The sequence below is a fragment of the Dromiciops gliroides genome, chromosome 4 (assembly GCF_019393635.1).
Source record: "Dromiciops gliroides isolate mDroGli1 chromosome 4, mDroGli1.pri, whole genome shotgun sequence".
NCBI lineage: Eukaryota > Metazoa > Chordata > Mammalia > Microbiotheria > Microbiotheriidae > Dromiciops > Dromiciops gliroides.
In genome coordinates, this window is record NC_057864.1 from 183,577,345 (window position 1) to 183,603,484 (window position 26,140).

At 47.3% G+C, this 26,140-nt stretch overlaps 1 protein-coding gene and 1 pseudogene across 1 annotated transcript; both read right to left on the minus strand.

Moving 5' to 3' along the window:
* Positions 1-5,198: 5,198 nt before the first annotated feature.
* Positions 5,199-17,687, minus strand: LOC122754813 (annotated as a pseudogene).
* A 2,935-nt stretch (positions 17,688-20,622) lies between these two features.
* Positions 20,623-21,390, minus strand: LOC122753017 (leucine-rich repeat-containing protein 3C-like). The gene has a single exon (XM_044000081.1). The coding sequence runs from the start codon at positions 21,388-21,390 to the stop codon at positions 20,623-20,625; it is 768 nt and encodes a 255-aa protein (XP_043856016.1).
* Positions 21,391-26,140: the final 4,750 nt, after the last annotated feature.

A 26,140-nucleotide genomic window follows, 5' to 3' on the forward strand; every position in this document is an offset into this window, starting at 1 on the left:
CCCCTCTTTAATTCTTCAGCTCCCTGGCATAATAGATGCTGATATGTTTGTATGTATATACATATCTATCTATTTGTCTATCTATCTATCTATCTATCTATCTATCTATCTATCTATCTATCTATCTATCTATCTCTATCTGTGGAAACCCAAGGAATTTGTGTCTCTGTATTTTATTTTATGTATTTATTTATTTGATTTAATTTTTAATTTTTTTGTGTCTCTGTGTTTTAGCTGGAATACTATTAGAATACAATTGGGAGGGGCAGCTAGGTGGCGCAGTGGATAGAGTACTGGCCCTAGATTCAGGAGGACCTGAGTTCAAAACTGGCCTCAGACACTTAACACTTACTAGCTGTGTGACCCTGGGCAAGTCACTTAACCCCAATTGCCTCACACCAAAAAAAAAAAAAAAAAAAAAAAAAAAAGGGGGCGGCTAGGTGGCGCAGTGGATAAAGCACCGGCCTTGGATTCAGGAGTACCTGAGTTCAAAATCCGGCCTCAGACACTTAACACTTACTAGCTGTGTGACCCTGGGCAAGTCACTTAACGCCAATTGCCTCACTAAAAAAAAAAAAAAAAGAATATAATTGGGAGGCTTGGTTGCACAGTGGATAGAGCACCAGGCCTGGAGTCAGGAAGACTTATCTTCCTGAGTTCAAATCCAACCTCAGACACTGTGTGACCCTGGGTAAGTCCCTTAACCTTGTTTGCCTCATTTTCCTCATCAGTAAAATGAGCTGGAGAAGGAAATGGGCAAACCACTCCAGTATCTTTGCCAAGAAAACCCCAAATGGGGTTCCAAAGAGTCAGAAGCAATTGAAAAATGACTGAACAACAACACTGGACTTGGGAGGCAGGAGACCTAGACTCAAGTGCAGATTTCGTCATTTTCTAGCCTTAGGCAAATAATTTTTTTTTCTTTTTTTTAAAGACTAAGTCTCTTCCTTGACTAATCTGGAAATATTTATGGCTATTTATGGGCCCAATTCTGCTCCTTCTTAGGGAAAGGAATAATATTTATATGGCACCTATTACATGCCAGGCATTGTACTAAGTGCTTTTTACAAATATTATCTCATCTGATCCTCACAACAATCCTGGGAGGTAGGTACAATTATTTCCCCCATTTTAAAGTTGAGAAAACTGAGGCAGAAAGAGGCTAAATGATTTGACCAGGGTCACACAACTAGTATGTATTTGAGGCTGTATTTGAACTCAGGTCTTCCTGACTCCAGGCTCAGTGATCTATCTACTGTGCCACCAGCTGCCTGGTAGGCAACCTGGTGGCCTCCAGCTCCCAAGAGCTCACCATATTAATGCCAAACCTAGTTTGGGTACCCATTCAGCTCAGAACTCTGGAACTCAACAATTTGGGACTACGCCCAAAGGGCTATGGGGCTTTGACCCAGCAAGACCACTACTATGTCTGTATACCAAAGAGATCATTAAAAAAGGGAAAAGGACTCAAATGTACAAAAATATTTCTAGTAGCATTTTATGGTGGCAAAGGATTGGAAATGCCCATCAACTGGGGAATGGCTGAATAAGTTGTGGTATATGAATGTGTGTGTGACTTTTTTTTTTTTTAGTGAGGCAATTGGGGTTAAGTGACTTGCCCAGGGTCACACAGCTAGTAAGTGTTACGTGTCTGAGGCCGGATTTGAACTCAGGTCCTCCTGACTCCAGGGCTGGTGCTCTATCCACTGCGCAATCTAGCTGCCCCGTGGTATATGAATGTAATGGAATATAATTGTGTTGTAAGAAATGATGAAAAGACAGATTTCAGAAAAAACCTGGAAAGACTTAAGTGGACTGATGTTGAGTGAAGTGAACAGAACCAGGAGAACATTGTACATAGTAACAGCAACATTGTGTGATGATTAGCTGTGATAGGCTTAGCTTTTCTCAGCAATACAAAGATCCAAGACTCATAATGGAAAATGCTCTCTACATCCAGAAAAAGAACTGTGGCACCTGAATGTAGATTGAACCATACTATTTTACTTTTTATGTTATTTTTTTTCTTTTTTGAGGTCTTCCCCTTTTGTTCTGATTCTTTTTCACAACATGACTAATGTGGAAATATGTTTAACATGATTGTACATATATGACCTATATCAGATTGTTTGCCATCTTGGGGAGGGGAGAGGAAAAGAAGGAAGGGAGAAAAATTTGGAACTTAAAATCTTATGAAAACAAATATTGAGGGGGCAGCTAGGTGGTGCAGTGGATAAAGCACTGGCCCTAGATTCAGGAGGACCTGAGTTCAAATCCAGCTCAGACACTTGACACTTACTAGCTGTGTGACCCTGGGCAAGTTTTGCCCCACAAAACCCCCAAAACAAAACAACAAAAAACCCCAACTATTGAAAGCTATCTTTACATGTAACTGGAAAAAATAAAATACTATTAAGATAAAATAAAAAGAACTTTGGAGCTCAAGAGATTTACCAGTCTTAGCCTCTCCCATAGCTAGGATTGCAGGCATGAGCCACCATGCCAGGCTGTAACTTTATTTTTGAGCCACAGTTTTCTCATATGTAAAATAATTTTTGCACTATTTACCTCACAGGAAAATGCACTGTAAACCTTGATGTACTACAAATCATCTCTCTCCAGCTATATCTATTTGATTCTCCCTGGTTTTCTGTCTACAGACATTTATTTCCTAAAGTTTTTCTCTCTGTGTCTTTTAAGAGGTCAGTTAGTTAAAAAAAGATGAAATTTCATTTTGGGAAGTTTTGTTTCCATCTCCTTACCTCTTCAATAGTCACATAAAGAACAGCTTTTTGTTATGACTGAACATGAGCTTGGATAAAAGAATCAAAACTACAGCAAGACATGTCTTCCACTCCTGTCTACAATTATTTTCTTAGACTTTTATTTTATTTTTGTGGGGCAATGAGGGTTAAGTAACTTTCCCAGAGTCACATAGCTAGTGTCAAATCTGAGGTCGGATTTGAACTCAGGTCCTCCTGAATTCAGGGCTGGTGCTTTATCCACTGCGCCACCTAGCTGCCCTCCCTGCTTAGACTTTCAAAGAAGAGGTCAGTCTATTCTTTTGGACTGAGATCTTCTTTGGATCCTGAAAATCCTTCCTTGACCCTGATCAACGAACTCCAGAGAGGAAGCTTCTATCCCTTCCCCTTGGAACACAATCTGAACTTCTTTCTCAACTGTTAATGTCCAAGTTCTCATTCCTTGGTGAATTCTCAATGGACCCAGAGCACAGCTATTTCCTGTTATCCCTACTCGCTCTGGCTCCTCTGTGAGCCAGACGTTATGGTAGACTCACAAATGGCCCACAGCACATAGCAGCATGGTAAAAGGCTTTAGGGACAAAGGCAGAGTGGGACAAGTGACTGAAGTTGTTTGCAAAGGTATATGGACATGGGGTGGAGGGGTTCACAGCCAAGGGTTTAGGTGAGACTTCATTTCTTACTTTGGAAATAAACAAGGAATACACCTTCCTCATAACAGACTTTCTTTCTTTCTTTCTTTTCTTTTTTTGGTGAGGCATTTGGGGTTAAGTGGGGTTAAGCTGTGACACACAGCTAGTGTCAAGTGTCTGAGGCTGGATTTGAACTCAGGTTCTCCTGACTCCAGGGCGGTGCTTTATCCACTGCGCCACCTAGCTGTCCCCTCATAACAGACTATTGATACATGTTTGTTGAATTTGAAATGGAGCTTCCCTGGACTCTTGCCTTTGTCCTACTCCCTTTCTCAGACCACATGTCCTTATCTATTGCCAGCCCTCTCTTCTTCCCAGAATCCTTTACCCATCTCTCCCCATCTCATCTCTGGCCCCGATGTGCTCCTCTAGCAATTCTCTCAGGTCTCCTTACTGGAGATCATTCACATGATTTCTCAGGGCTCCTTTTTTACATTTGCAAGAATGAAATGTAAGGTTAGACTTCATAGAACTCTTCTGCCTTGTTATAGTGATTGAATTCAGGAGGCTGGGTGAGGGTGACCTTTCTCTTCATGAAGGTCTCAGACCCACTGACCTTAAATGCTGACCTTAAATTTTTTAGCCTCAATCTCTTGGAGAGCTCATCCAGGCTCTGCGGCTCCCTCTGGTGTCATATCAGTATTCAGCCATTGCACTGAATGACAACTGTCCAACTTTGTTTTGCTTTGTTTTATTTTTTTGTTTGTTTTGTGGGGCAATGAGGGTTAAGTGACTTGCCCAGGGTCACACAGCTAGAGCTGTCAACTTTAGATGGGGCTTTGGGGTGAATGCTGGGTGGGGTATAGTAGGAAAACCAATAACAAAAAGAGAAAGTCTGGGGAAGGAGTCTCTCTAGTGCCCACTTCTCACTCTTCTGTATCAGACGTATAAGCAAGACACTGGCACACAAATCACACAACTGCTCGTTCTTTTCTTCTATTTTTGGCAATTTCTCCTTTTTTATTGTTATTTCTCCTCCCTCATAAGAAGCAAAGGTAGAAAAGGAGAAAATAAGAGGAAAAGTAAAGGGCTTAGGAAAGGCTGGCAGCACTGACCCTGCAGGAAAAATGAGCCTCCAGCAGGTGGCAGCAGTGGGACCCTGAGAAATCTTATTCATCCACTTGTTCATCATTCTGGGGAAAGAGGGAGACAGGGAAGGATTCCCATTTGCAGGGAGCACCTTACAGCCTCCCTCTGAGGTGGGAGAAGCATTTGGGGAAAATGGCATTGCACTAAAATCTAGTGAGATGGCTATGATTGGGGCTGGGCTTATTTTATCTAGTCCTTTGTATGCCACCTCCCCCATTAGATTGTAAGCTACACAGTAGGTGCTTAATAAATGCTTATTGATTGAAGGAATGACATGGAGAGGGGTGAGATCTCCATGGGATTGGTGAGAATTTAGTTCTTTCTTTCTTTCTTTTTTTTTTTTTAGTGAGGCAATTGGGGCTAAGTGAGTTGCCCAGGGTCACACAGCTAGTAAGTATTAAGTGTCTGAAGCCGGATTTGAACTCAAGTACTCCTGAATCCAGGGCCGGTGCTCTATCCACTGCATCATCTAGCTGCCCCAGAATTTAGTTCTTTCTTTAGGTAATTTGGAGTTTTGAGATAAAGAGGAAGCCTCCCTTATCCCCGTCTCCCTCTAGGCCTTTGATCCAGAGCTATCCCTTAAAGCTTCCCACTATAATTTCTTTCTTGAGCAGTCATTCTTAAATTCCCTATCCTTAAATTCACACCTCAGTCCCTAGAAAAATTTGGAGCTTCTTCCCCCCATCCCAAAATGAATTTTGGATCCCAAGCTGCCCCCGAACCTCTGTTTCAGCAGATGATGTTCAGCCTGGAGAGACTGAGAATGGAGATCAAAGTCAGCAGTCAATCTCATGGCTTCAGCCTTCATGGCTGCCATTTCTGGGCTATCACCCCCCCTTCATCAGCAGGCTTGATTGGGTGAAGAAGACCTTTGTCACCATCCAGACCAAACACTGGAAGAGCTTAGCTTATCCCCTGAAGGCAAGAGATCTAGGCCAGCTCTACCCGGGAAACATCCCCTGCTCTGCCAAGCCCCTTACTGAGCAAGTTAGTATGGGAATTCACATTCTCTTCCACTTCGTGGTTGACTGAAGAAAAACTCTCTGATTCTTTGGAGGCCCTGAGTTCTATACTCTCGTGGGAAGCCAGGTCCCCTAAGTCCTTACCTAGCAAAGAGGACCCCAGGTGGAACCTTCCCAGGGTCTACAGAGAGCTCTGACCTGGGCGATGGGGGGCGGATTTGCTTTTCCTCCCAGTTGCTCCCAAGCACCATTCCATCTTCCCTATCCCCCCAAGGTTAGCCCCCGAGTTCCACTCTCCTTTTCCCATTCCTGAGTGGGCCAGGGTGGGATGGAACTGGCTGAAGGTATAGCCTAGCCAAGAGTTTTTAGACAGTACTTGAAAAACGGAGAGGGCAGCATAGAGGGCACAGAGGGAAGGCAGGGCCTCAGGCCTCCCACGCAAAAGAGGGGACCATCACCCTGTAGGTCAAGGCCACAGAGACCTATCAGGGCCTGGGTCACAGTCAATTCCTCTCCTCGGAAGCTCTGGAGGAGCTCACAGTGAAGACGGAATGGTCCCACTTCAGCCCGAATGAAATTCTGGTCCAGGATGGTCTTCATCTGGTGGTTAGAGGGTAGGAGTAGAAAGTGCCCCCCATGTGTCCAACCCTTGACTATCTGCTTTATAGGCTGTAATACATCTGAATCCCAAGCCAGCCCTATTCTCACTCTTCTCCACCCTTCCAGACCTCTGGTGCTGGTTCTTGGGCCTGCTAAGGCCCCTAGAGGTAATGTGGGGTGAAGAGGGGCGATAGCCCAGAAATGGCAGCCATGAAGGCTGAAGCCATGAGATTGACTGCTAACGTGGGTGCCACGGGATCTCACAGTCACTAAGGAAGTGCTGGACCCTGGCCAAAGCAGGCTGCCTCTCTGGGCAGTTGTGAAATGGACCCTCTGATGTCGCAGGCCTCTTCCTGCTCTAAAACTTGTTTCTGTCCTCTGGTCCTTGGACCCTGTCCTCAGTAGGCCTCAGCCCTCAGTCCTCCTTACCAGCTCCAGCTGTTGGGAGAGGATTCTCTTCTCCACAGACATGGCCAACAGTTGTTGTTGCTCTTCACTCAGCTCTGGGGACAGGCAGAGGGCCAGAAGAGAAGTGGAGAAGAAGGGTCAGAGAAGGAGGTGGAGGGCAGAGCCTGAGAGAACCACTGAGCCAGTTGTAGATAAGTGGATGGGGTCAGTGGTCTCAGGGTGGGGGCTGGGGCTGTGCTAACCATTGAGACGGGGGGGGGGGGGAGGGAAGGCCACACACTCTGTCCCCTCTGCAGGTGGGCTGAGGAGTCTCCCTTTCTTTGGGGGACAATGAGGTTGGAGGCTGGGCTGTGGCAATGGGACCCACCCTCAGCTCCAGACTCCCCTTACCCTGGAGGGCCCCTAACAGGTAGAGAAAGCTCCCAGTCAGGACAGGGTTGAGTTTTCCTGAGGCATCCCGCAGCTTGGCCAGGATGGTATCCCCAGGGCCCCCCAGGAATCCTGGGGTCACTGTCTCCTCAAGGTCCAGGGCTCGGTTCATCTGGGAAAGAGCAAACAATTCAAGAAATGTTTATTAAGGGCTTGCTATGTGCCAGGCACTGTGCTAAATAGGGGAGGTATAGAGACAGGCAGAAACAGGGTCCCTGCCCATAAGGATCTCATATTCTAATGGGGAGAACCAAGATGCATATAATCATGCCCATCCTAAATATAGGGAGGGCAAATGGGAGGTCATCTCAGAGGAGAGGTGCTGGCAGGGGCTGCCCTGGGAAAGTTCTCCTGGAGGAGCTGGAGTTCGAGTGCTGATAGGAGTGTGCACTGGGGCACCCCCAGGACGGGAGAGAGGGGCGAGGGCTATGCTGGGGCGGGAATCATGTCTCCCCCTTCCACAAGAGGACTCTTCAAAGGAGTGGGGGTGTCTCCCCCCTATCACATGGGGAGCTTAGTCTCCTTTCTCTGGATCTGCCTCCTTTGGGGCCCAGAAACAAGGATGGGGGAAGCTGTCTGACTCCTCCCACCAGCCCATGCCCCCCCTCTGGCATCTGCCCATTTTACTGTGTCCTCCAGCTCTTGCAGAGCCTTGGCCTGGCCCATAAGGCCCAGGAGAGCCCCCAGCAGAGCCTCGCGTTGTTCCAGGGTTAGTCTCTTCACAGTGGGCATCTCTGCTTCCACCTCGGCCTGAAGTGCCTGGAATCCCCTGAGCTCTTTGGAGGGTGGCTCAGGCCGTGCCCCTGCTTTGGAAACACAATGGCTGGGACCAGGTCTTTGGAGCCCCGTGTTCCCAAGTCCAGAGATTTTCCCTTAGTATCCATTCACGCAGCCAGTAGCTTTCCTTACACATCTGTGTGTCCTTCCCTCATGCCTTGGAATCTCTCATTTTCAGTCCTTTTGCCCCCTATTAATTTTCCTACTGCCCCCAGTGTGGCCCTCCCCCCTCCTCCCTCTCCCATTCCCCTCTCTCCTCCCCCCTTTACCTTTCCTTTTCCTCCTCTTCCTTTCTCTTTCCTTCTCTCTCTCCCCTTTTCACTTCCTCTCTTCTTTCCCCTTTCCTTCTCCTTCCTCCTATATCTCCTTTTTTTCGGGGGGGGGGGAGGAGGCAATGAGGGTTAAGTGACTTGCCCAGGGTCACACACCTAGTACGTGTCAAGTGTCTGAGGTTGGATTTGAATTCAAGTACTCCAGAATCCAGGGCCAGCGCTTTATCCACCGTGCCACCTAGCTGCCTCCACCCACTCCTTCCTTTCCCTCTTTCTCTGTCCCTTTTCCCCAACTCTGCCTCTCAAGGCTCCAGTTTTAAAGTAACTGTTTGGGTAGCAGTGGGGTAGAGCCCCACTTCCTTCTCTTCTATTGGGGCTTCAGGAAGCTCTGGCCCCAGGGGAAAATCTCTGGGAGGAGGCAACCCCAGTATTTCTTCCTTGTCTTTCTAATTCCCTCACTGTTCAACCTTGGCTTCCTAGATGGAGCCTGGTGGCGAAGGGAGGGGACAGTTCAACTTCTTACCTGCCACATAGGCTGTGGGTCCAGCAATGAGGGTAGAAGCAAAGTCGGGGACACCCCAGGGGAAGCAGACACAGAGAGATAGCAGTGATTAGTTGTGCAGATGCTAATTTCACCTCTGTATCTCTTCCCCTCTTTACCAGGTAGCTTGGGAATAAGGGGGAGCAGCTGAATGACCTAAGAAGCTTTTTTTTCTTTTTTTCAGGGCAATGAGGGTAAAGTGACTTTCCCAAGGTCACACAGCTTGTAAGTGTCATGTGTCTGAGGTCAGATTTGAACTTAGGTTCTCCTGAATCCAGGGCCAGTGGGTGTTTTATCCACTGCGCCACCTAGCTGCCCCCGACCTAAGAGGCTTCTGCAGAAGAATGCCAGTCTCATCCTCACCACACCCTGCCCCCACCCCGTGTATTTATGTGGCATTGATCTCACCATCTTCTTCCCACCCCCATCACTGGCTCACAGAACCTTCACCTTAGCTTTTTCCCACTTCTAGAGCTTGGGGACATATGCAAACCCTTTCCACCCAAGATTTTCTCTCCTCTTTATGTTAGCCCAGTCAGTTATGGGAAAAGAGAAGGATAAGCCCCTTGGCCACACTCACCTTCAGAGGACGTGAAAGTTTTCAGCTTTTTATCTTTGAGATGTGAGATGTCTGCAGTGGATAGAGAAGGGGAAGGGAGGGGTTATCACTCATTCCTTGCTGTGTCTAGGAACCTACCAAAGAAGGCAGGAAGACCAGTAGTGCTTAGGAAAGGGAAAGGGAACAGAGGACTAGTAATGGGGAGATTAGGAAGTTCAGGAGTGGGGAAAGAAATGTCTCAAGGGAGCTTCAGGCTATAGACTCTCTGGGAGACTGGGGAGAAAAGAGCTAGGATGGAAATCCAGGAGGAGAATGGTCTTCTGGGCACTGATCCTTGAAGTGCAATGACCCAACATGGAGGTCCATCTTTCCCCATCCTCCCTTCACTGCAACATACCCCAATTTTTCTCTCCAATGACAAGCTGCTTTAGTCTGAAGGCCAGGACGGAGCCCAGAGAGACGTGGATGGTTGTATTGAAGTTAAAGGATCCCTGGAGGAAGCCGGGAGTTTCACATAGGAAAAGAGGGAAAGAAAGATAGGCATCATAATTATGATCATAAGTTATATTTGTATAATTCTCTATGGTTATAAAACACTGGCACACATGTACATATTAGGGTTTTGTAGTGGAAAGAATGTTGGAATTAGAATCAGAGGACTTGAGTTCAAATCCCTCCTCTTAGGTCAGACAGCTAGGAAGTGGGAGAGGTACTGAGGAGAGAGGGACTCAGGTTGGGTGAAACACAGGACTGAGGGATGGAGTGGAGCATAGAGAGCCTTTTGTTGTTGTGGTTTAGTTGATTAGTAGTCCTGTCTGACTCTTTGTGACCCCATTGGAGATTTTCTTGGCAAAGATACTGGAGTGGTCTGCTATTTCCTTTTCTAGCTCATTTTATAGATGAGTAAACTGAGGCAAACATGGTCAAGGGACTTGCCCAGGGTCACCTAGATAGTAAGTTTCTGAGGTTGGATTTGAACTTAGGTCTTCCTACACTCCAGGCCTGTAGCTGTTCCTAGTTGTGTGACCTTAGTTAAGTCATTTACTTTCTGCCTCAGTTTCCTGAAAGCTGTAAAAATAGGGATGGCCTATTTTCCAAGGTTAATGTGAGGCCCAAATGAGACCATAGAAGGAGAAATTCTGTAAGTATGATACAGATAAGGTCCTAGGATTTTGACCTTGAAGGAACCTTAGAAGGCCTTGAAGGAGAGGGAGTTGACCTGTGATTTTGTTGCTAAAGGAAACTCCCAGATGAGGAAGCTCCCTCCACTAATGTAGGTCAGTAACTTCTCTGCAATTTATGGCCTTGAAGAGTAGCTAAGAGGGACAGCTAGGTGGCTCAGTGGATAAAGCACTAGCCCTGGATTCAGGAGGACCTGAGTTCAAAGCCAGCCTCAAACACTTGACATTTACTAGCTGTGTGACCTTGGACAAGTCACTTATCCCTCATTGCCCTGCAAAAAACAAACAAGAGTAGCTAAGAGCACTGATTGAAGTTAAATTACTTGCCCAGGGTCATATAGCCAGGGTGTCAGAAGTAAAGACTTGAACTCTATTCTTCCTGGTTTCCAGGGTCAGCTCTTTATTCACCTGCTATGATACCTAGGGCAGATAGGTGGATGCTGGATCTGGAGTCAGGAAGACTTGACTCCAGGAGAGTTGTGGCAGCTAGATGGCACCATAGTTCACAGAGAGCTGGGCATGGAGTCAGGAAGACCTAATCAGAAGAGATGTGGCAGCTTGGTGGCGCCATAGTGCGCAGAGAGCTGGGCCTGGAGTCGGGAAAACCGCAGTTCAAATCCAGTCACAGACACTAGCCATTGACGAAAGGCAAGTTACTTTACCTCTATCTCCCTCAGTTTCTTCAAGTGTAAAATGAAAATGATAATAGAACCTACTTCACAGGATTGTTGCGAGTACGAAATGAGAATATTTGTAAAGTGTAAGTACAGTGCCTGGTTCATGGTAGGTAATTAACAAATGTGTCACTTCTCCTTCTCATTAAAGGATCATAGATTTAGAGCTGAAAGGGACCATTTTTGTTGTGGTGGTTCAGTCATTTCAGTCATGTCTGTCTCTTCATGACCCCATTTGGGGTTTTTCTGGTAAAGATACTGGAGTAGTTTTGCCATTTCCTTCTGCAGCTCATTTTATAGATAAGGAGCTTGCCCAGGGTCACCCAACTAGTGACTGAAGCTAGATTTAAACTCACAAAGATGAATCTTCCTGACTCCTGGCCTGGCACTCTATCCACTGTACTACCTAGCTGCCCCTGGGAAGTGATTGTAGAGACCATTGGCTCCATATTACTGAGGTCAAATGAGATTAAATGACTTGTCGAGGGGTCAATCAGTGAACCTTGATCAAGTATCTACTATGTACCAGGCACTGTGCTAAACTCTAGGGATACAAAAAGAAGCAAAAGATAGTCCCTACCCTCTGGGTTCTCAGAATCTATTAGAAAGGACAACATGCAAAGAAATATATGCAAAGCAAGCCATATATAGGATAATTAGGAGATAATTAAAAGAGGGAAAGCAATGGACTTAACAGGGGTTAGGGAAGACTTTCTGTGGGAGGCAAGTCACTCAACTAGTAAGTATCTAAGGCTCAATTTGAATATTTGGAGTCTTCCTGACTTCAAGTCCAGTGCTCTATCATGTATACCATGCTGGAGTAATATTAGGAAGTAATTAATAGTAATTACTATTGTGAAGGAAAAGGTTATAGGATTGGGCAGGTTCAGAGGAGAAGGCTAAGGGCCTGGATTTTTCAAGGGAAAGGGCCTGAGGTATGCAATGTATCTTTGTGTGACACTAGCCTTGGGTTTCCCAGTGCCATGGGATGGGTGGGTGAGCTCCAGGAGGAGTCAGAACTGTTAGAATTCCAACCTTGAGCCCAATGGATGTAAGGAGAGGGATGGAAATGCCTGCACCAGCCTTCCTCCCCTTCTCCAGCTTGGCATCCTTCAGCGTCTCCACTGCCTCCGTCACCATATACAGATTCTCTCCGCGCTCCCGAAGCCTCTTCAGGAAGGATGGCTCTGGCTTCTTCAGTTTCCTGGGAGAGGGAGAATCATGGTTTTCATTGGACTTTGGGACTGTGAGTAGACAGCAGCTTTTCTTCCCAAGTGTCTCCTCTGCTGTCTAGCTATCCCATTCTGGGGCACCCTTTCCATATTCTCCAGATACTATAGTGAGACAATCCAAACAGTCAGTGAGAGATTGCCTTAGGAGCACCTGATTTGCCTGAAATGTGTGTATGTCTCTGAATTCATTCTATTCGCCGCTAGGTGGTACAGTGAGGAGTGAGGGACTTGAGGTCAGGAAGACCTGAGTTTGAATTCTAGCTCAGACCCTCCCTGGCCAAGTTACCGAACCCCTGAATATTCTCAGCTTTCTCAACAGTGAATCAGGGAAAATTCTAGCACCTACCTCCCAGAGTGTGGGAGGAACAAATAAGATAACATATGTGAAGCACTTTGCAATACTTAAAGTGCTATGTAAATGCTAGCTCTTGATTATTTCCAGGTGCCTATGTGGGAGGTCTCTCTGAGTAGTCTATATTTAAGTGTCTTTGTGTGTCCATGAACGCTTGTCTGTGTGTGGTTTTGAATTTAGGATAACCCATGTGTCTGTGGCTTTGCGAGTATTAGGGATTATCTCTGTCTTTCCAAGCCTGTGCAGGGCTGGATCCCATTAGAGAGATTTCTGTGTAAGCTTTTATCATCTGTCCTTGAGCCATCCCTTCCCAACCTGGGCCTTACCACTTCTTTAAAGACTCCAGGCCATCCATGATGCTGAGCTTCTGAACCTCCAGGTAGTTTTTATGGGAACCACCAGCAGAGACAGTGATATTCACGGGTAATCCAATGGCTGCAGTCTTGACTCCAGCCTGCATGTTTCCTTCACTGTTCCCTTGAATGGTGATCTTTGTGTCCTTTTTTGGTGCTGTCAGACAGAGATAGCAGAGCTCATCTTGTTACTCTGTTCTAAACCAACCTCCTCCAAAAAGACTGCCTGGATTTCTTTCCAGTAACAAATGCCCTTCTCCCTTTCCTCCAAGAGGCCAGGAGAGAAAAAAAATCCAGAGGGGGTCCAACTTGAGGATAGGGAATTAGCACAGCCTATCTTCAGGGCACAGAAGGGTTAACAAGAAAGCAGGATTTCTAAGGCCAATGCAAAGGTATTAGCTACCAAACGGAGAGGAGCTGGACATGAGATCCAAATGAGAATAGTTCCTGAAACTCCAGAAATCATAATGGGTCTATCTTAGCCTTTTGCTAAGGGATGGAAGCAGGCTAGACCAGTCAGAAGCCTGATAACCCCAAAGAGTCATGACCTAGAGTGGGGGGTTCTTAACCTTTTTTTGTGTTGTGGACCCCTTGAGCAGTCTGGTGAAGCTTATGGGCCAGTCCTCAGTACAATGTTTTTGAAGGCATAGGATTAAAATCATCCTTAGCTCTACCTGTTGAGCTCTCAGATAAGGTGCTACTTTTTCCATGAAGTCTTTGAGTATTTGTCTCTGCTGAAAGCTCAAAGTATTCTCTCTTCTGCCCCAAATTTCCCTTCACTACTTTGTTTGAACTTTTCTCCTAATTTGCTATGGGTTAGTGTCTAAAATAAGAAAAAATAGGCTTTGAATAAAGGACAGAGTAGAGTGCATGAGTGCCTGGACCTGGTGATCCCCATCTTGGCTTCTTAGAAGCCTTTCTTTTGCTTCCTTGCTAGCCCATGGCTCTGTTTGGGCTGGTTGAGGTCAATGGACTGCTGAAATCCAGATAAGCTGAGAGTTAGGTGTTACTAGATAATTATTATGTTGATGGTCCTGAGAGAAATTATTATTAAATAATAAAATATTGGGGGAGATCCAGGACATTTCCCTTCCTTATTTGGGGATTAGGTCAAAGCTTAGTTCTCTGGGTGGATGAAGAGGTGAAATCTTGGAATTTTTACTCCCTCCAACTAAAGAACCTTATAAAGAATTTAATCTAAGGTGAATTCTGGCTCCTTGTCTTCCACTTAGCCAGGTCTAAACAGAGGCGGACCCCTTTTTGTCTAGGTTGCCCCAGAAAGGGGTAATCTGGGTAAGTGTTCAAGACTGAGTGAGTGATTAGAGTCAAGTTCCCCAGCTCCTATTAGAATAAGCCCACTTCTCATTATAATATTCATTCTTCTCATCAATTGTTAATTAATCAGAGTTGATTGCCACCCTCAGGAATACCCACTTTTCCAAGTTCCATGATGCATCTTTGCCATTCAAGAGTGCCACTGGGGCAGCTAGGTGGCACAGTGGATAGAGCACTGGCCCTGCATTCAGGAGGACCTGAGTTCAAATCCGGCCTCAGACACTTAACACTTACTAGCTGTGTGACCCTAGGCAAGTCACTTAACCCCAATTGCCTCACAAAAAAAAAAGAAGAGTGCCACTGACCCTTTTTATTACTTGCTAGCATGATTAATAAAATGATTAATTACTCAGAAATTATATCTCTTGAACTTTTTATATGTCATATTCCCTTACACTATAGGAAAATTAAGTCATGCACTAGAGGCAGCTGTAGGAATGAGATTACAGTGGGAGAAAAGGAAAGACTCTGAAAGGGTACAAGGGTAGGAAGGGGCCTTCCAGGACTCAGACAGAATAGTAGATTTAGAACTGGAAGGGTCACTAGTGGTTCTACTCCAACTCCCTCATTTTACAGATGGTGTAGTGACTTCCCTAAGGTCCCACGGTTTATAAGTGACAGAAGCAATTTCCCAATACAGCACCTCTGAGTCTAGAACTGCAGCTTTTCCCACCTCATCACCCTGCTTCTGCCAAAAAGAGCCAGAAGGGAAAGATACCAATGAAGGCCGGGGGTTGGGGGGGCGGGGAGACAAGGGCAGAGGAGAATGGAGTGGGAGAGAGCCTAGGTGGAGTGTGAAGAGAGGCTCTTGTTTTACGGTGGATGAGTCCAGTTGCTCTATGCTAGGGTTTTGGTAGCAAGTGTCCTTGAAGACAGACTCACCTGGAACACAGATGAAGATAGAAGGAGAAGCCAGGTGAAGGGGTGCCCTTCAGCTAGTGTGTTTTTTTATCCTCCCTTTGGGGATAAACATCAGGAGATTGGTGGTATTCGTGTACCTCTGCTTCAATCTCTCTGTGACCACTGCATTCTGCCCACTGCTGGCTAGGGATGGGAGTAAGGTGAGGTTGTGATGACAAGGTGTGGGTGGTCAGGGTCAGAATATGTTATATCCCTGAAAACAGACTTTCTTGGCCACTCTCCAGCCTGAGGCAGCTAAGTGGCATAATGGGTAGACATCTGGCTGGAGTCAGGAATACCTGAGTTCAAAAACTACCTCTGACATCTATGAGCCATGTAATCCTGGGCAAGTCACTTAACCTCTGCCTACTTCAGTTTCCTCATCTGTAAAAAGGAGTTAATACTACCATTAACCTCCCAGAGTTGTTGTGAAGATCAAATGGGATAATATTTATAAAGGCTTAGCGCAGTACCTGACACATAGTAGGTGCTTAAAAAATTCTTGTTTTCTTCCTTTCTCCTTCCTTCCTTTTTTCCTCTTTCCTTACTCCCTCCTTTTCTTTCCTTCCTTTTTTTTCTTTCTCTCTCCTCCCTCCCCATCCCTCCCTCCTTTGTTCTCTTCCTCCATTCCTTTCCTCTTTCCCTTCCTCTCACCCTTCTTTCCTCCCTCCCTCTCTCCCTTTTTACTTCCCTTCCTCTCTCTCTCTGTGCCCTTTCCTCCCACCCTTCTTTTCTCCCTTCCTCCCTTCTTTTTTTCCTTAAGGAGGCAGTTGTACCAGTGGTCCCCAAGACTCTGGTAGTCAGAGGTCAGGGACCCTGATGCCTGTGTGACAGAATTATATTCTTTCCTGCTCCCCCCTTTAACTGTGAGTGGTGGCAGTCAAAGAGGGAACCCGTGATCTCCTAGGAGTGAGAACTCCCTAGGCTGCCTCCACTTAATTTCATCCCATTCCACTACAATTGTTCCTTCCTTTTCTCTGCAGCTGCTTGCTACCCATACACTTAGTGTGCACTTGATGCATCTTCACTTCTACATATGATAATATTCCAAGTCGATGCCTTGGATCTATGCCTTGGTCCTTCTTTGTCTGTATGCCCTTTTTAGTGTTTATGGTAGCCTGAGAGTCTTCTCCCCTCCCCTCCTGCCCCAGACCTCTTTGAGATCCATGAGAAGTGTGAGCCACTGGGTGAGTGCCTCTGGTGGAGCCTGCACTCACTCAATCTCTTCCCCTTCTCACCCCTCCACCCACCCCTTTATCTGGAAGGTAGCCATCCAACCCCATGTTGTAATTGACAAAGCATCAACAACCAATCCCTGGTGTCTTCCTGACTGTGACTTCAGAAATAGGCAATCAATCAGACTTGCTGAATGAGACCCTTCCTCCCTAAACAAAACAAAACAAAACAAAAACCCAAACAAACTCTTGGCCCTTCCCTCCCTGGGTTGCTGAGTTGCTCTGGTGTATGAAGGATGGAAACCATATGTCACCATATTGAAAGCAACAGTGGGGAGAGCTTGGCCTGACTTGGGCATGCCAAGGCCAGAGGGATCATCTTGCAGCACCATCAGCCCCCTGCTTCCTCCTGCCATGGTCTCATGAGCAAAGAACTGGTGGCCAGATGAGGTCCCTCGAGTGATTGAGAACTAGTCGTATCCTTTGCCCATCCCTTCTCTTCCCTTGCTCATGACCTCGGGTGGGGTCATGGTTACTTGTGTCAGGTAAAATGCCTGAGATCAGACTGGTGATTTCACTGGCTCAGTGAAAGGTCCTTTTGAGAAAATACCTTGAGCCAGGGGTAGGTCAGCAGCTTCTTTGTAGCTCAGAGCTCCAGCCTGGAGCATGGAAAGATTGTGTACCTTGCTCTGGGTCATACAGCTGATATGTGCCAGAGGTGGGATTCAAGCCCAGGTCTTCCTGACTCTCAAATCAGCTCTCTATCCACCGAGCCAGGCTGCATCTTTGTGACTTAAAATATGCCTGCCATAAAAGCCTATTGTTTTTAGCATCACTGGCCAGTGTTCCTCTTTTAAGGATGCCTGTTGGTCCCAAAGCAGCTGCAGTGAGCTGGTACAGTGCCTTCCCTGCCCTGTTATCAGGGCGTTGGCCTAAAGGATGGCACTCAGGGCCAAGAGGGGGCAATTGAATAAACTAGTTGGTGGGTTTTTCTGCTTTTTCCACCCCTTTACATGGTTGCAATGGCTGGAGGACAGCCTATGTGGCTAGAATTCTCTGCATGAGTGATGTGTTCCTGATCATGGAAGGGATATGTGTGTATGTGTGTGTGTGTGTGTGTGTGTGTGTACATGCATGCATGCATGTGGAGGGAGGTTGCTATCATGGATGACTATACCTGGCATCTTAGTTCCGGCCTCCAGCACATCTCTGAGAGAGAGGTCCGTCTTGACATATTGGGCTCCCCAGAAGAGTGTACCCTTCCTCTTCCTCCGTACCAGGCAGAAGGGCCTGAAGCGTGAAACATCAATGATGCTGCTCAGGGCAATCAGGTCCCCAGTTGGATCCAGTTGCCGAACCAAGGCCTGGGTGGTGTCTCGAAACACGGGAGCCATGCTTCCTAAGACCTGGCAGAGAATGTTGGAGGATGGAATGAAGCAAGAACAGTTTATCTCAGTCTTTACTTGGCCACCCCCACTCTCCTCAGCCCTGACCTGGATTCTTTCCCCTGGCCCTTTTGGGAGACTCTCCCTAAAACTGGATGGGCACACCCTGGATAGCAGAGCACTTGGCACTTCCCTTTCACTCCTGGACACCATCCAAGACCTCAGCCCACTGTTGGCCCCTTCTTCCCAGAGAAGGCTGAATTCTCCCACATCCTCTGACCCTATCCTCACTGCCCCACTTTGGGGGAGTTCCCACTTACCCCTGCCCTTGGTGGGCATTGAGCTGATAGCTTTGTCTGGCTTCTCCGACTTAGCTGAAGCGGTTGTTTCTGACTCCCACCTCCCCACCCCCTGCACCCCACAGATCTTTTTTTTTTTTTTTTAGTGAGGCAATTGGGGTTAAGTGACTTGCCCAGGGTCACACAGCTAGTAAGTGTTAAGTGTCTGAGGCCGGATTTGAACTCAGGTACTCCTGACTCCAGGGCCGGTGCTCTATCCATTGTGCCACCTAGCTGCCCCCTACCCCACAGATCTTAACCCAGGGACCCGAGGAGAGAGAAGCAAAGAGAACAGATGTCTCTTCCTATATATTTCCCCAAATCCCATCCTTTACTGGACTTCCCATTTCTTTGCTCCTCTCTCCATCCCTTATGTCTCTCATAAACTTAGAGGAAAGAAGGAATTGGAGAGAGGACAGGCCAATGTGAATGAGGACAATGTTGCTCCTCCTCTCTACCCCCCACCCCCACCCCACAAAGTCTGTGCCAGAGATTGGTGCTCTCAGACCCAAGGAGCCTTCAGGGTGAACTCCTCTCACTTACTGGATCCCTTGTCTTTTTCCCAGCTCACCTTTGGGGGATGAGAGGTGCCCAAATGGATTCAGGGTAGGACTTCAGACTGGAGGGAATCCTTCTCCTTGTAGGTTCTATGATCACTCTGAGAGACAGCCTGGGGATGCCTCTCAGGTAGGATGGGCTCATCAAATGGGGCTCCTGATGTCCGTGTTAATGGGGAAATAGTCATGCCCCACCTGTCCCCACCCTTATGTCCCCATACAAGTCCACTTCTCAGAAATCAGCACAACTTGTTCTAGCCTGCCCCTAGGGAGCGGGGGTGGGAAGGGCACTGGAAGGAGTAATGGTGAATCTGACAGTGTTCCCTTGGAAAGGGAGAACCCATGAAAAGATCATGTCTTTTCCCCCTGAGAAACCTATTAGGGACAAAATAACCGGTCATAGGAACAGCCAATATGTGAGCCAAGGGAATGCCAGACACCTGGTATTTCTGAGTGGTTGGATTAGTCTATTGTGGGGAATGGGTCATTCTATGTCTACCATTTCTTGGGAAAAGGGAAGGAGAGACAGAAAGTTTCAATCCCTTCTTGGACAGATGGGTCAGTCTATATCAGGAGACCTCAAGAGTGATGAACAGAGAGTCCATTCACCCAAAAGATTGGGTATGAATATTTTTTGGAAGGTGGGATGCTGGTAGTTTCCTAAGGCAAAAAAGAGAAGTGTGGGAGGAGGCATCAGAAAAGAGACAGGGAAGGGGAAGAAAGGGATCAGGTGTGGGTGAGAGTGGATAGAAATGAAGTGATAGGGGAAGAACCAGATTTTCATCTCTTATGAACTCCCACTCCTTGACTCTGCCCATTGGCCTGTATCCCACACAGGGTGGGGATGCTGAGAAGATGGTCCTTATCTCTAGTTCTCATCACTGGTGCCCACAAGCCACCCAGAGACAGCCCCCTCTCTCCCAGGGACAGTTTCAGGGTGGTCCTCTGTAGGTGAGAGTAAATGGCATTTTGAGATATTCCCAAGGAGCTATAAGGGTCATCTAACCTCAATGGCAGCCAACTCTGCCCTGGGTCTTCCTGGAATTTCTGCTAAACTCAAAACAGATTTATGTTCAGGGACCAATTCACCCCACCTTCTTCAACTCCCCTGGGGAGAAGATAAGGAATGTTGGTCCTTCCTTTGATCCTATCTTTTCTCCAGGACTAGGGAGACTGGATGGATCCAGGTTGCTGAGAGAATTATGTGAGGGGATAGAAAGAAGAAACATAGTGCTAATTGCCAATCTCATCCTACTGACCAATATCTGGACTTACCTTCTCATTTCTCATTCCCCCAGATTCCCCAGTATATCATCATTAATTCACAGCTCAGTTCAGGTTTCTTGTGTCCCTGCTCAATAGACTCTGGTAGCAACAGGTAGAGGGTGGGAGGGAAGGTGGAGACAGGGCCTAAGTCCAGCATGGAGGTCTGTGGGTGGAGGTAAGGTTACTAGGGGAATTGTAAGCCAAGCCTACCTGCTCTATCCACCACAGTAAGGGACTATGGGAAAGGTATTTGAGAAGCTATAAACTGTCCCTTCATTGAATGTTTTCTGATACACTAGGGATGGGGGAAAGGGAGGCTTCTCAAACCACATTCTCATTTTTCCCTCTCTCCATCCCCCCTCCCAGTCTGATGCATGAGGAGATCTCTTGTTTAACAAGGAGGTAGCACTGGTGGGGGTAGGGTCGGGGGTGGTCTTATGTAGAAGAGTCAAGACAGAGAGCTGGGGATTCTGCCTGGGGTGGGGGGCAGGGTTAGAAGTAGGGCTGGCTGGGGGAAGGACAAAGGTTGAACTAAGGAAGGGAGAACGTTGGGACAGGGGATTGGGGCAGGGGAGATGAAGGTTTAGCTGACTGTGAGAGGAGAAAGGATGAAGCAGAGCTGGCCAAGGGGGCGGGGCAGAGAAGAGGTTTAGGTGATAGAGGTTTGAGAGACAGAAGTGGATGGAGCACCAACATTAGGGAGACAAGAGGTCTGAGGTGGAGATGGGATAAGGTGAGGGTCAGAGGAGCATAGGTGGGAAGAAGGTGTCCAGGATCCAAGAATCAGATAACAGTGCTGAGCATGGATGAATCCTCAGAGGGGGCTGGCAGGGGAGCAGGCAGTTTGGGGGGACACCGGGCCTCTTCCCGATTCCTGTGCACATAGTAAACCAGGTAGGCCATGACTAGTGCCAGCCAGCCTCCCATGGTGACCAGCAGGGCAGCATCTGTGGCTCTTCGGGCCCCACCTCTTCCAGTGCCACACATTTCTGCCTCCTCTATCAGTGACAGAAACTCCCGGCCCACCAGCTCTGGCCGGGCACTTGGGCCACAGACAATGCCTGCCCCGGTACCTGGTGCCAACCTCACCCATCTCAGCACCTCCTGAAGGGCACAGTCACAGCGCCATGGATTGGCAGATAGGTTCACTTGGATCTGTAATTCCCTAAAGGCCTCAGCGGGCACAGATGTCAGTTGGTTGGCAGAGAGATCCAGGTATCTCAGGGTGTTCCCCAGACCCTGGAAGGCAGCATCTGAGAGGCGGACGAGGACATTGTGTGACAGGTCTAGCTCAGCCAGGGCGGGAAGATGCTGGAAGGCACCAGCAGGAATGGATGCCAGCCGATTGGCATCTAGGTAGAGTTTACGGGTGTCATTTGGGATGCCCAGAGGCACAGCAACCAGGCCAGCCTGGCTGCAACGGAATGTACGCTCACCAGCTTCCTCTGCCACATAGCAGCCCCGGGGAGGTGACCGGGCACTGGGCATAGTGCCCCCCATGTCCAGTACCACCAACAGGAGGAGGGGAATTTGAATGTTTGGCAGGATCATGACCGCAGATTGGCATAGTTCTCAGGCTAGGCAGGACCTGCAGAAGGTAATTGCCACCCCCCCAGAAAAAAAGAATAAAAAATACTTACATTGATCTACTCAGGGGTATCCTGGAAGGAATTCTAGTCCTTATTTTGGTGGCTCGTCTTAGTCTGTGCTGGGTGGTCTCTCTAAATTCTATCCAGTGGGGTCCCTAGTAGATCCAGGGGGCCTTCTGTGGGAGCTTTGTCTATGGTTCCTTCGTTGGGTGACTGGGAGTCTGGGGGATCCTAAATCTCTGCCCTTCACTATGTCTCCATCCCCTCATTTGGGATATTGTTTTCTACCTCCTCTTCCCGCTCCCCCCCCCCCCACTCTGCACCTACTTGTGGGGCTGACAGAGTGGCCAGAGGTAGTCAGGTAGATCTCTGTGGTGCTGGGAATTCAGCTGACGCTAAAGAAAAAGGAGTGTGAGGGATGAGGAAAAAGTGAAATGATAGTAAAATCCAGAAGAGTTGGGGAGACTTGGGCCTGCTCCATTCTGTCCCCTGCCCCCATCCTTTATCCTCTCTCACCTCTCTTTTCACTAACCTTACTTGCCTAGAATAACCCCTCCCCCTCCCTCAGGACCTACCCCACTCCTTTCTTTTCCCCTTTCCTTCTCAGTTTTTCCCTCTAGAAGCTTCTCACCCCAGCCAGCACCAGGACTTGCTTCTCTGCAGCATCTACTTCTTTTGGAAAGAGCTGTCTCCCTTCAGCTCATCATGGGAAACCCCAGTTTTATCTTCCAGGAACCAAGCAGAAGTAATTAGAATAGGGAGGAGGGTGCTGGGGCACTATTGGGTTTCTCCCCCTTCCCCCATGTGACTCTAAAGCCAGAGTCCCAGGTGTTGGTTACCTGAGCAGAGCCAGAGCAGTGCAGGGTGAAGTTAGGGTGTCCAGACCCCTGAATCCATCCTTGACCTTGGGAAGTATTAGGCCAATCCTGTCTGTATGGTCACCAGGGCTGGTTCTCTGTGGCCCCAATTTGGGGCTCTTACTACTCAAGGAAAGGCCACAGAGCCAGCTTTCTTTCATAGGGTCATAGCTGTCCTGTGGGCCTCACAGGTCATGTAGTCCAGACTCATTTTATAATTGAGGGATCTAAGTAATCTAGGGAGCTTGGCACTTGCCCAGGGTCAGTAACTGTCAATGGTGATTTGAACCCAGGTCCTCTGACAGCACCATCAATGTTCTTTCCACTGTGGCAAGCTGCCTGCCTCCTTTTGTTTTGGTTTGGGTCTCCTGATGTGGCAACTGATATCATCTTCTCTCAAGGCTCTTATTCCTGGCATGGCCTCCTCACCCATGCTGCCCTCCATGGTGACGTTCCCCCAAAAGCAAATCAAAAGCTAATAGCACCCTCTGACTTCCTGACACTCCCCCAAGTATCACCAGCCCCAGCCCACCCCAGCTCCTCACTGCAGTGCCCTTCCCCAGGGAGTGAGGATGGGCTGAGCTTTCCACACTGCCCCCATGGGGAAGAAATCTCTATCTTGCCCATTCTAGTCCACAGATGTGGGGAGACTAAGGCCCCTGCTGACTACTGCCATGCCCTCATTTACCTCCCCCTCCTCCTACTTTTTGGCTCCCTTGACCTCAGCTGTCTCATGTCTCACTCCCACCCTCATGCCATAGACTTCCTGTCGTCCTTAACAGTACTAACAATACTCCCTAACCCCATTCCAACCAGCCTCCATGGGAAAATGTCTGCTCTCTTGGCCCTCTGCCCAAGGATCTGAAAGGCAGGGAAGACAAAGGTGTGTGTGTGTGTGTGTGTGTGTGTGTGTGTGTGTGTGTGAAGGGTATAAAGAAGCATGAATACTAGTAAGTTTTTGTGAGTGTGGCTCAAGGTGGGGGGGCTCATTAGACAAAACCCCCTCTAATAAGGGGACATTCGTGAGCCCACCTGGGAAGCATTGGATCATGGGAGTATAGATTTGGAACTGGAAACTCTTTAGAAGCTGCTGAGTCCAATCTCTTCATCTTACAGATGAAGGGCAGATAAACGAAGTGATTTGGCCAAAGTCACACATTTAATAAGTGTTTGAGGTGGTATTTGAATCCAGGTTTTTCTGACTCTAGGTCTAGTGCCCTATATACTACACCAAACTACTTCATTAGCTATGGATAATCTATTTATTGAGTGCTGGCTATTTGTAAAGTTGTGTTGTAATAACTCCTCCATCTGTGACTTCTCTTGTCCTCCATTTATTAGGCTTGCCCTGATCCTGAAGTCCCTTCCTGAAGATCACCTCCCCCCATGAATACTGCCCCACAGGTACCTCCTTTCTGCCCAGCACCTCGTGCTTCTCTATCCTCCATTACTCTGGCAACATGACATGTCCCTACCCGCAGACCCTCCCTTCCTTATGCTATATGCTTAGCTTGAGATTCATGCCTCCATGGAACCCCTTCCCATCCTCAAAAAGTTTCAGTTCCTTCTGTGGGATTTTGAACAAATTATCTCCCTCTTTGGACCTCAGTTTCCTCTTTTGTAAAATGAAAAGATTGGATTAGATGATCTCTAAGGTCTCTCCTAGCTTCAGCATTCTGATTCCAAGTCTTTCTTGGTTGGGCCAGTCCACTACAATCTATGGATAAGATGAGGGGAGAGGCAATTTCCCAGAAAAAACAGCAGCAGTCTATAGTGTTAGGATATATATTGATTGGCAGAACATATGTGAGTAACATGAGCTCAAAGGGATTGGTTATGATTGGACTGGTTGAAAAGGCTGCTGGAATCACTCTTTTTTTAAAAAAGTGAGGTAATTGGGGTTAAGTGACTTGCCCAAGGTCACACAGCTAATAAGTGTCAAGTGTCTGAGGCCAGATTTGAACTCAGGTCCTCCTGAATCCAGGGCCAGTGCTCGATAGAGCACTGCGACACCTAGCTGCCCCATGGACTCACTCCTGGATCATTAGAAGCATGAACACTTGGAAAGGTCATTGCCAATTTTGGGTTCTGGGACATTCTACAAGTTTGGATCAGCCCCTGGTCATTAGGCTTAAACAGGCAGTGCCATTGCCAGCTCTGCACCCACACCTACTCTCCCCAATTCCCACTTCCACTGGAATATACTCATTCGACTCCCCACTCACACCCAGCCTAGTTCCACACATCTCTCAGAGAAGAGGACATGAGAGGGGTAAGGAAGGCAGTGGTTAATACCCTATATGTTGTTGCCAATTTCCAGAAGCCCCATCCTTGAGGTCAACCCCCAGAAGCATCTGCCCATACTTTGATCTAGTCTAGGCTGATTCTATGAGTTGAGAAGCTTTGGAAGGAAAGAGCATCCCTTTCTCAGCAAGGCTGGCTTTCAAACAACTAGCGAAGTAGGTCCGCTCTGTCAGGGGATCTTGGTATTTGTTCTCTCCCGATTGCTCAATTTTATTTATGCCCTGTTTTCTTTTACATTAGAATAATTTCCCAATATGGTCCATCCTTCATACAGAATTCTCCCCTTATAGGTGTAAAGGGAGGAGTTGGTTTCTAACCAACTGATTCACCCCCTCTCCTTAGTTATGTACTTAGAGATAAAAAAAACCCGGCAGATCATGGAGATGCAATGTGTGCGGCCACACTAAGTGAACAAATTTCTCCTTCACTGAATTGGAAGGGACAATGCCATTGGTTGGATGATAATTGGCCATGCCCTGATAGATAGTCCCTTAAAGGATTGGAGTCCACCAGTCCTGTTGTGAGTCCGGGCTAGGAGCTTGTGGAGGAGATTCTTGTCTCTATACCAGAGGGAAGGGGTTAAGGGTAGGACACAAAGGATTTCTCTCCTCCCACCTTGGCCATGATAATTGTACAACAAAAATACTTGCTTAGAAGACAACCCCAACCAGCAGTTCAAGTGTCAGTTTGTGAGAGAAGCACGAGGAGAATCGGCACTTATCATGTGTTCTGTGCTGTGCTAAGTACTTTTTTGCAAATATCATCTCATTGGATCCTCAACAAAAACCTTCTAAGGCAGGTGCTATTATTATCCCCATTTTACAGTTGAGGAAACTAAGGCAGAGGTTAAGTCACTTACCCAGAGTCACACATTTATGTAGTAAATGTCTGAGGCCATTGAATTGAAGTCTTTTTTGTTTGTTTGTTTGTTTTTTAGTGAGGCAATTGGGGTTAAGTGACTTGCCCAGGGTCACACAGCTAGTAAGAGTTAAGTGTCTGAGGTCGGATTTGAACTCAGGTCCTCCTGACTCCAGGGCTGGTGCTCTATCCACTGCGCCATCTAGCTGCCCCGAATTGAAGTCTTTTTGACTCTAGGCACAGCACTCTCTTCATTTTACTGTCTAACTACAGGGGGACAGGGGGAGAGAGTCATAGAAATGGAGAGATAGACAGAGAGAAAGAGAATAAATCATGACTGGACTATATAGCTATCTACTGAGGGATATGTTGTGTTAAAATTTTGTTTTCTTTTAAATTTGTTCAATGGGGGAAGTAGGGAGGGACAGATTAATTTTTAAAAACCAACAACAACCTGTTACACAAATAAACCATTTTTTAAAAAATTATTTTATTGTTTTGGCATAAGTCACTTTCTTTTTTCTTTTCTTTTTTTTGCACAGGGTAATGGGGGTTAAGTGACTTGCCCAGGGTCACACAGCTAGTAAGTGTCAAGTGTCTGAGGCCGGATTTGAACTCAGGTATTCCTGAATCCAGGGCCGGTGCTTTATCCACTGCACCACCTAGCTGCCCCCTAAACCATTTTTTAAGAGA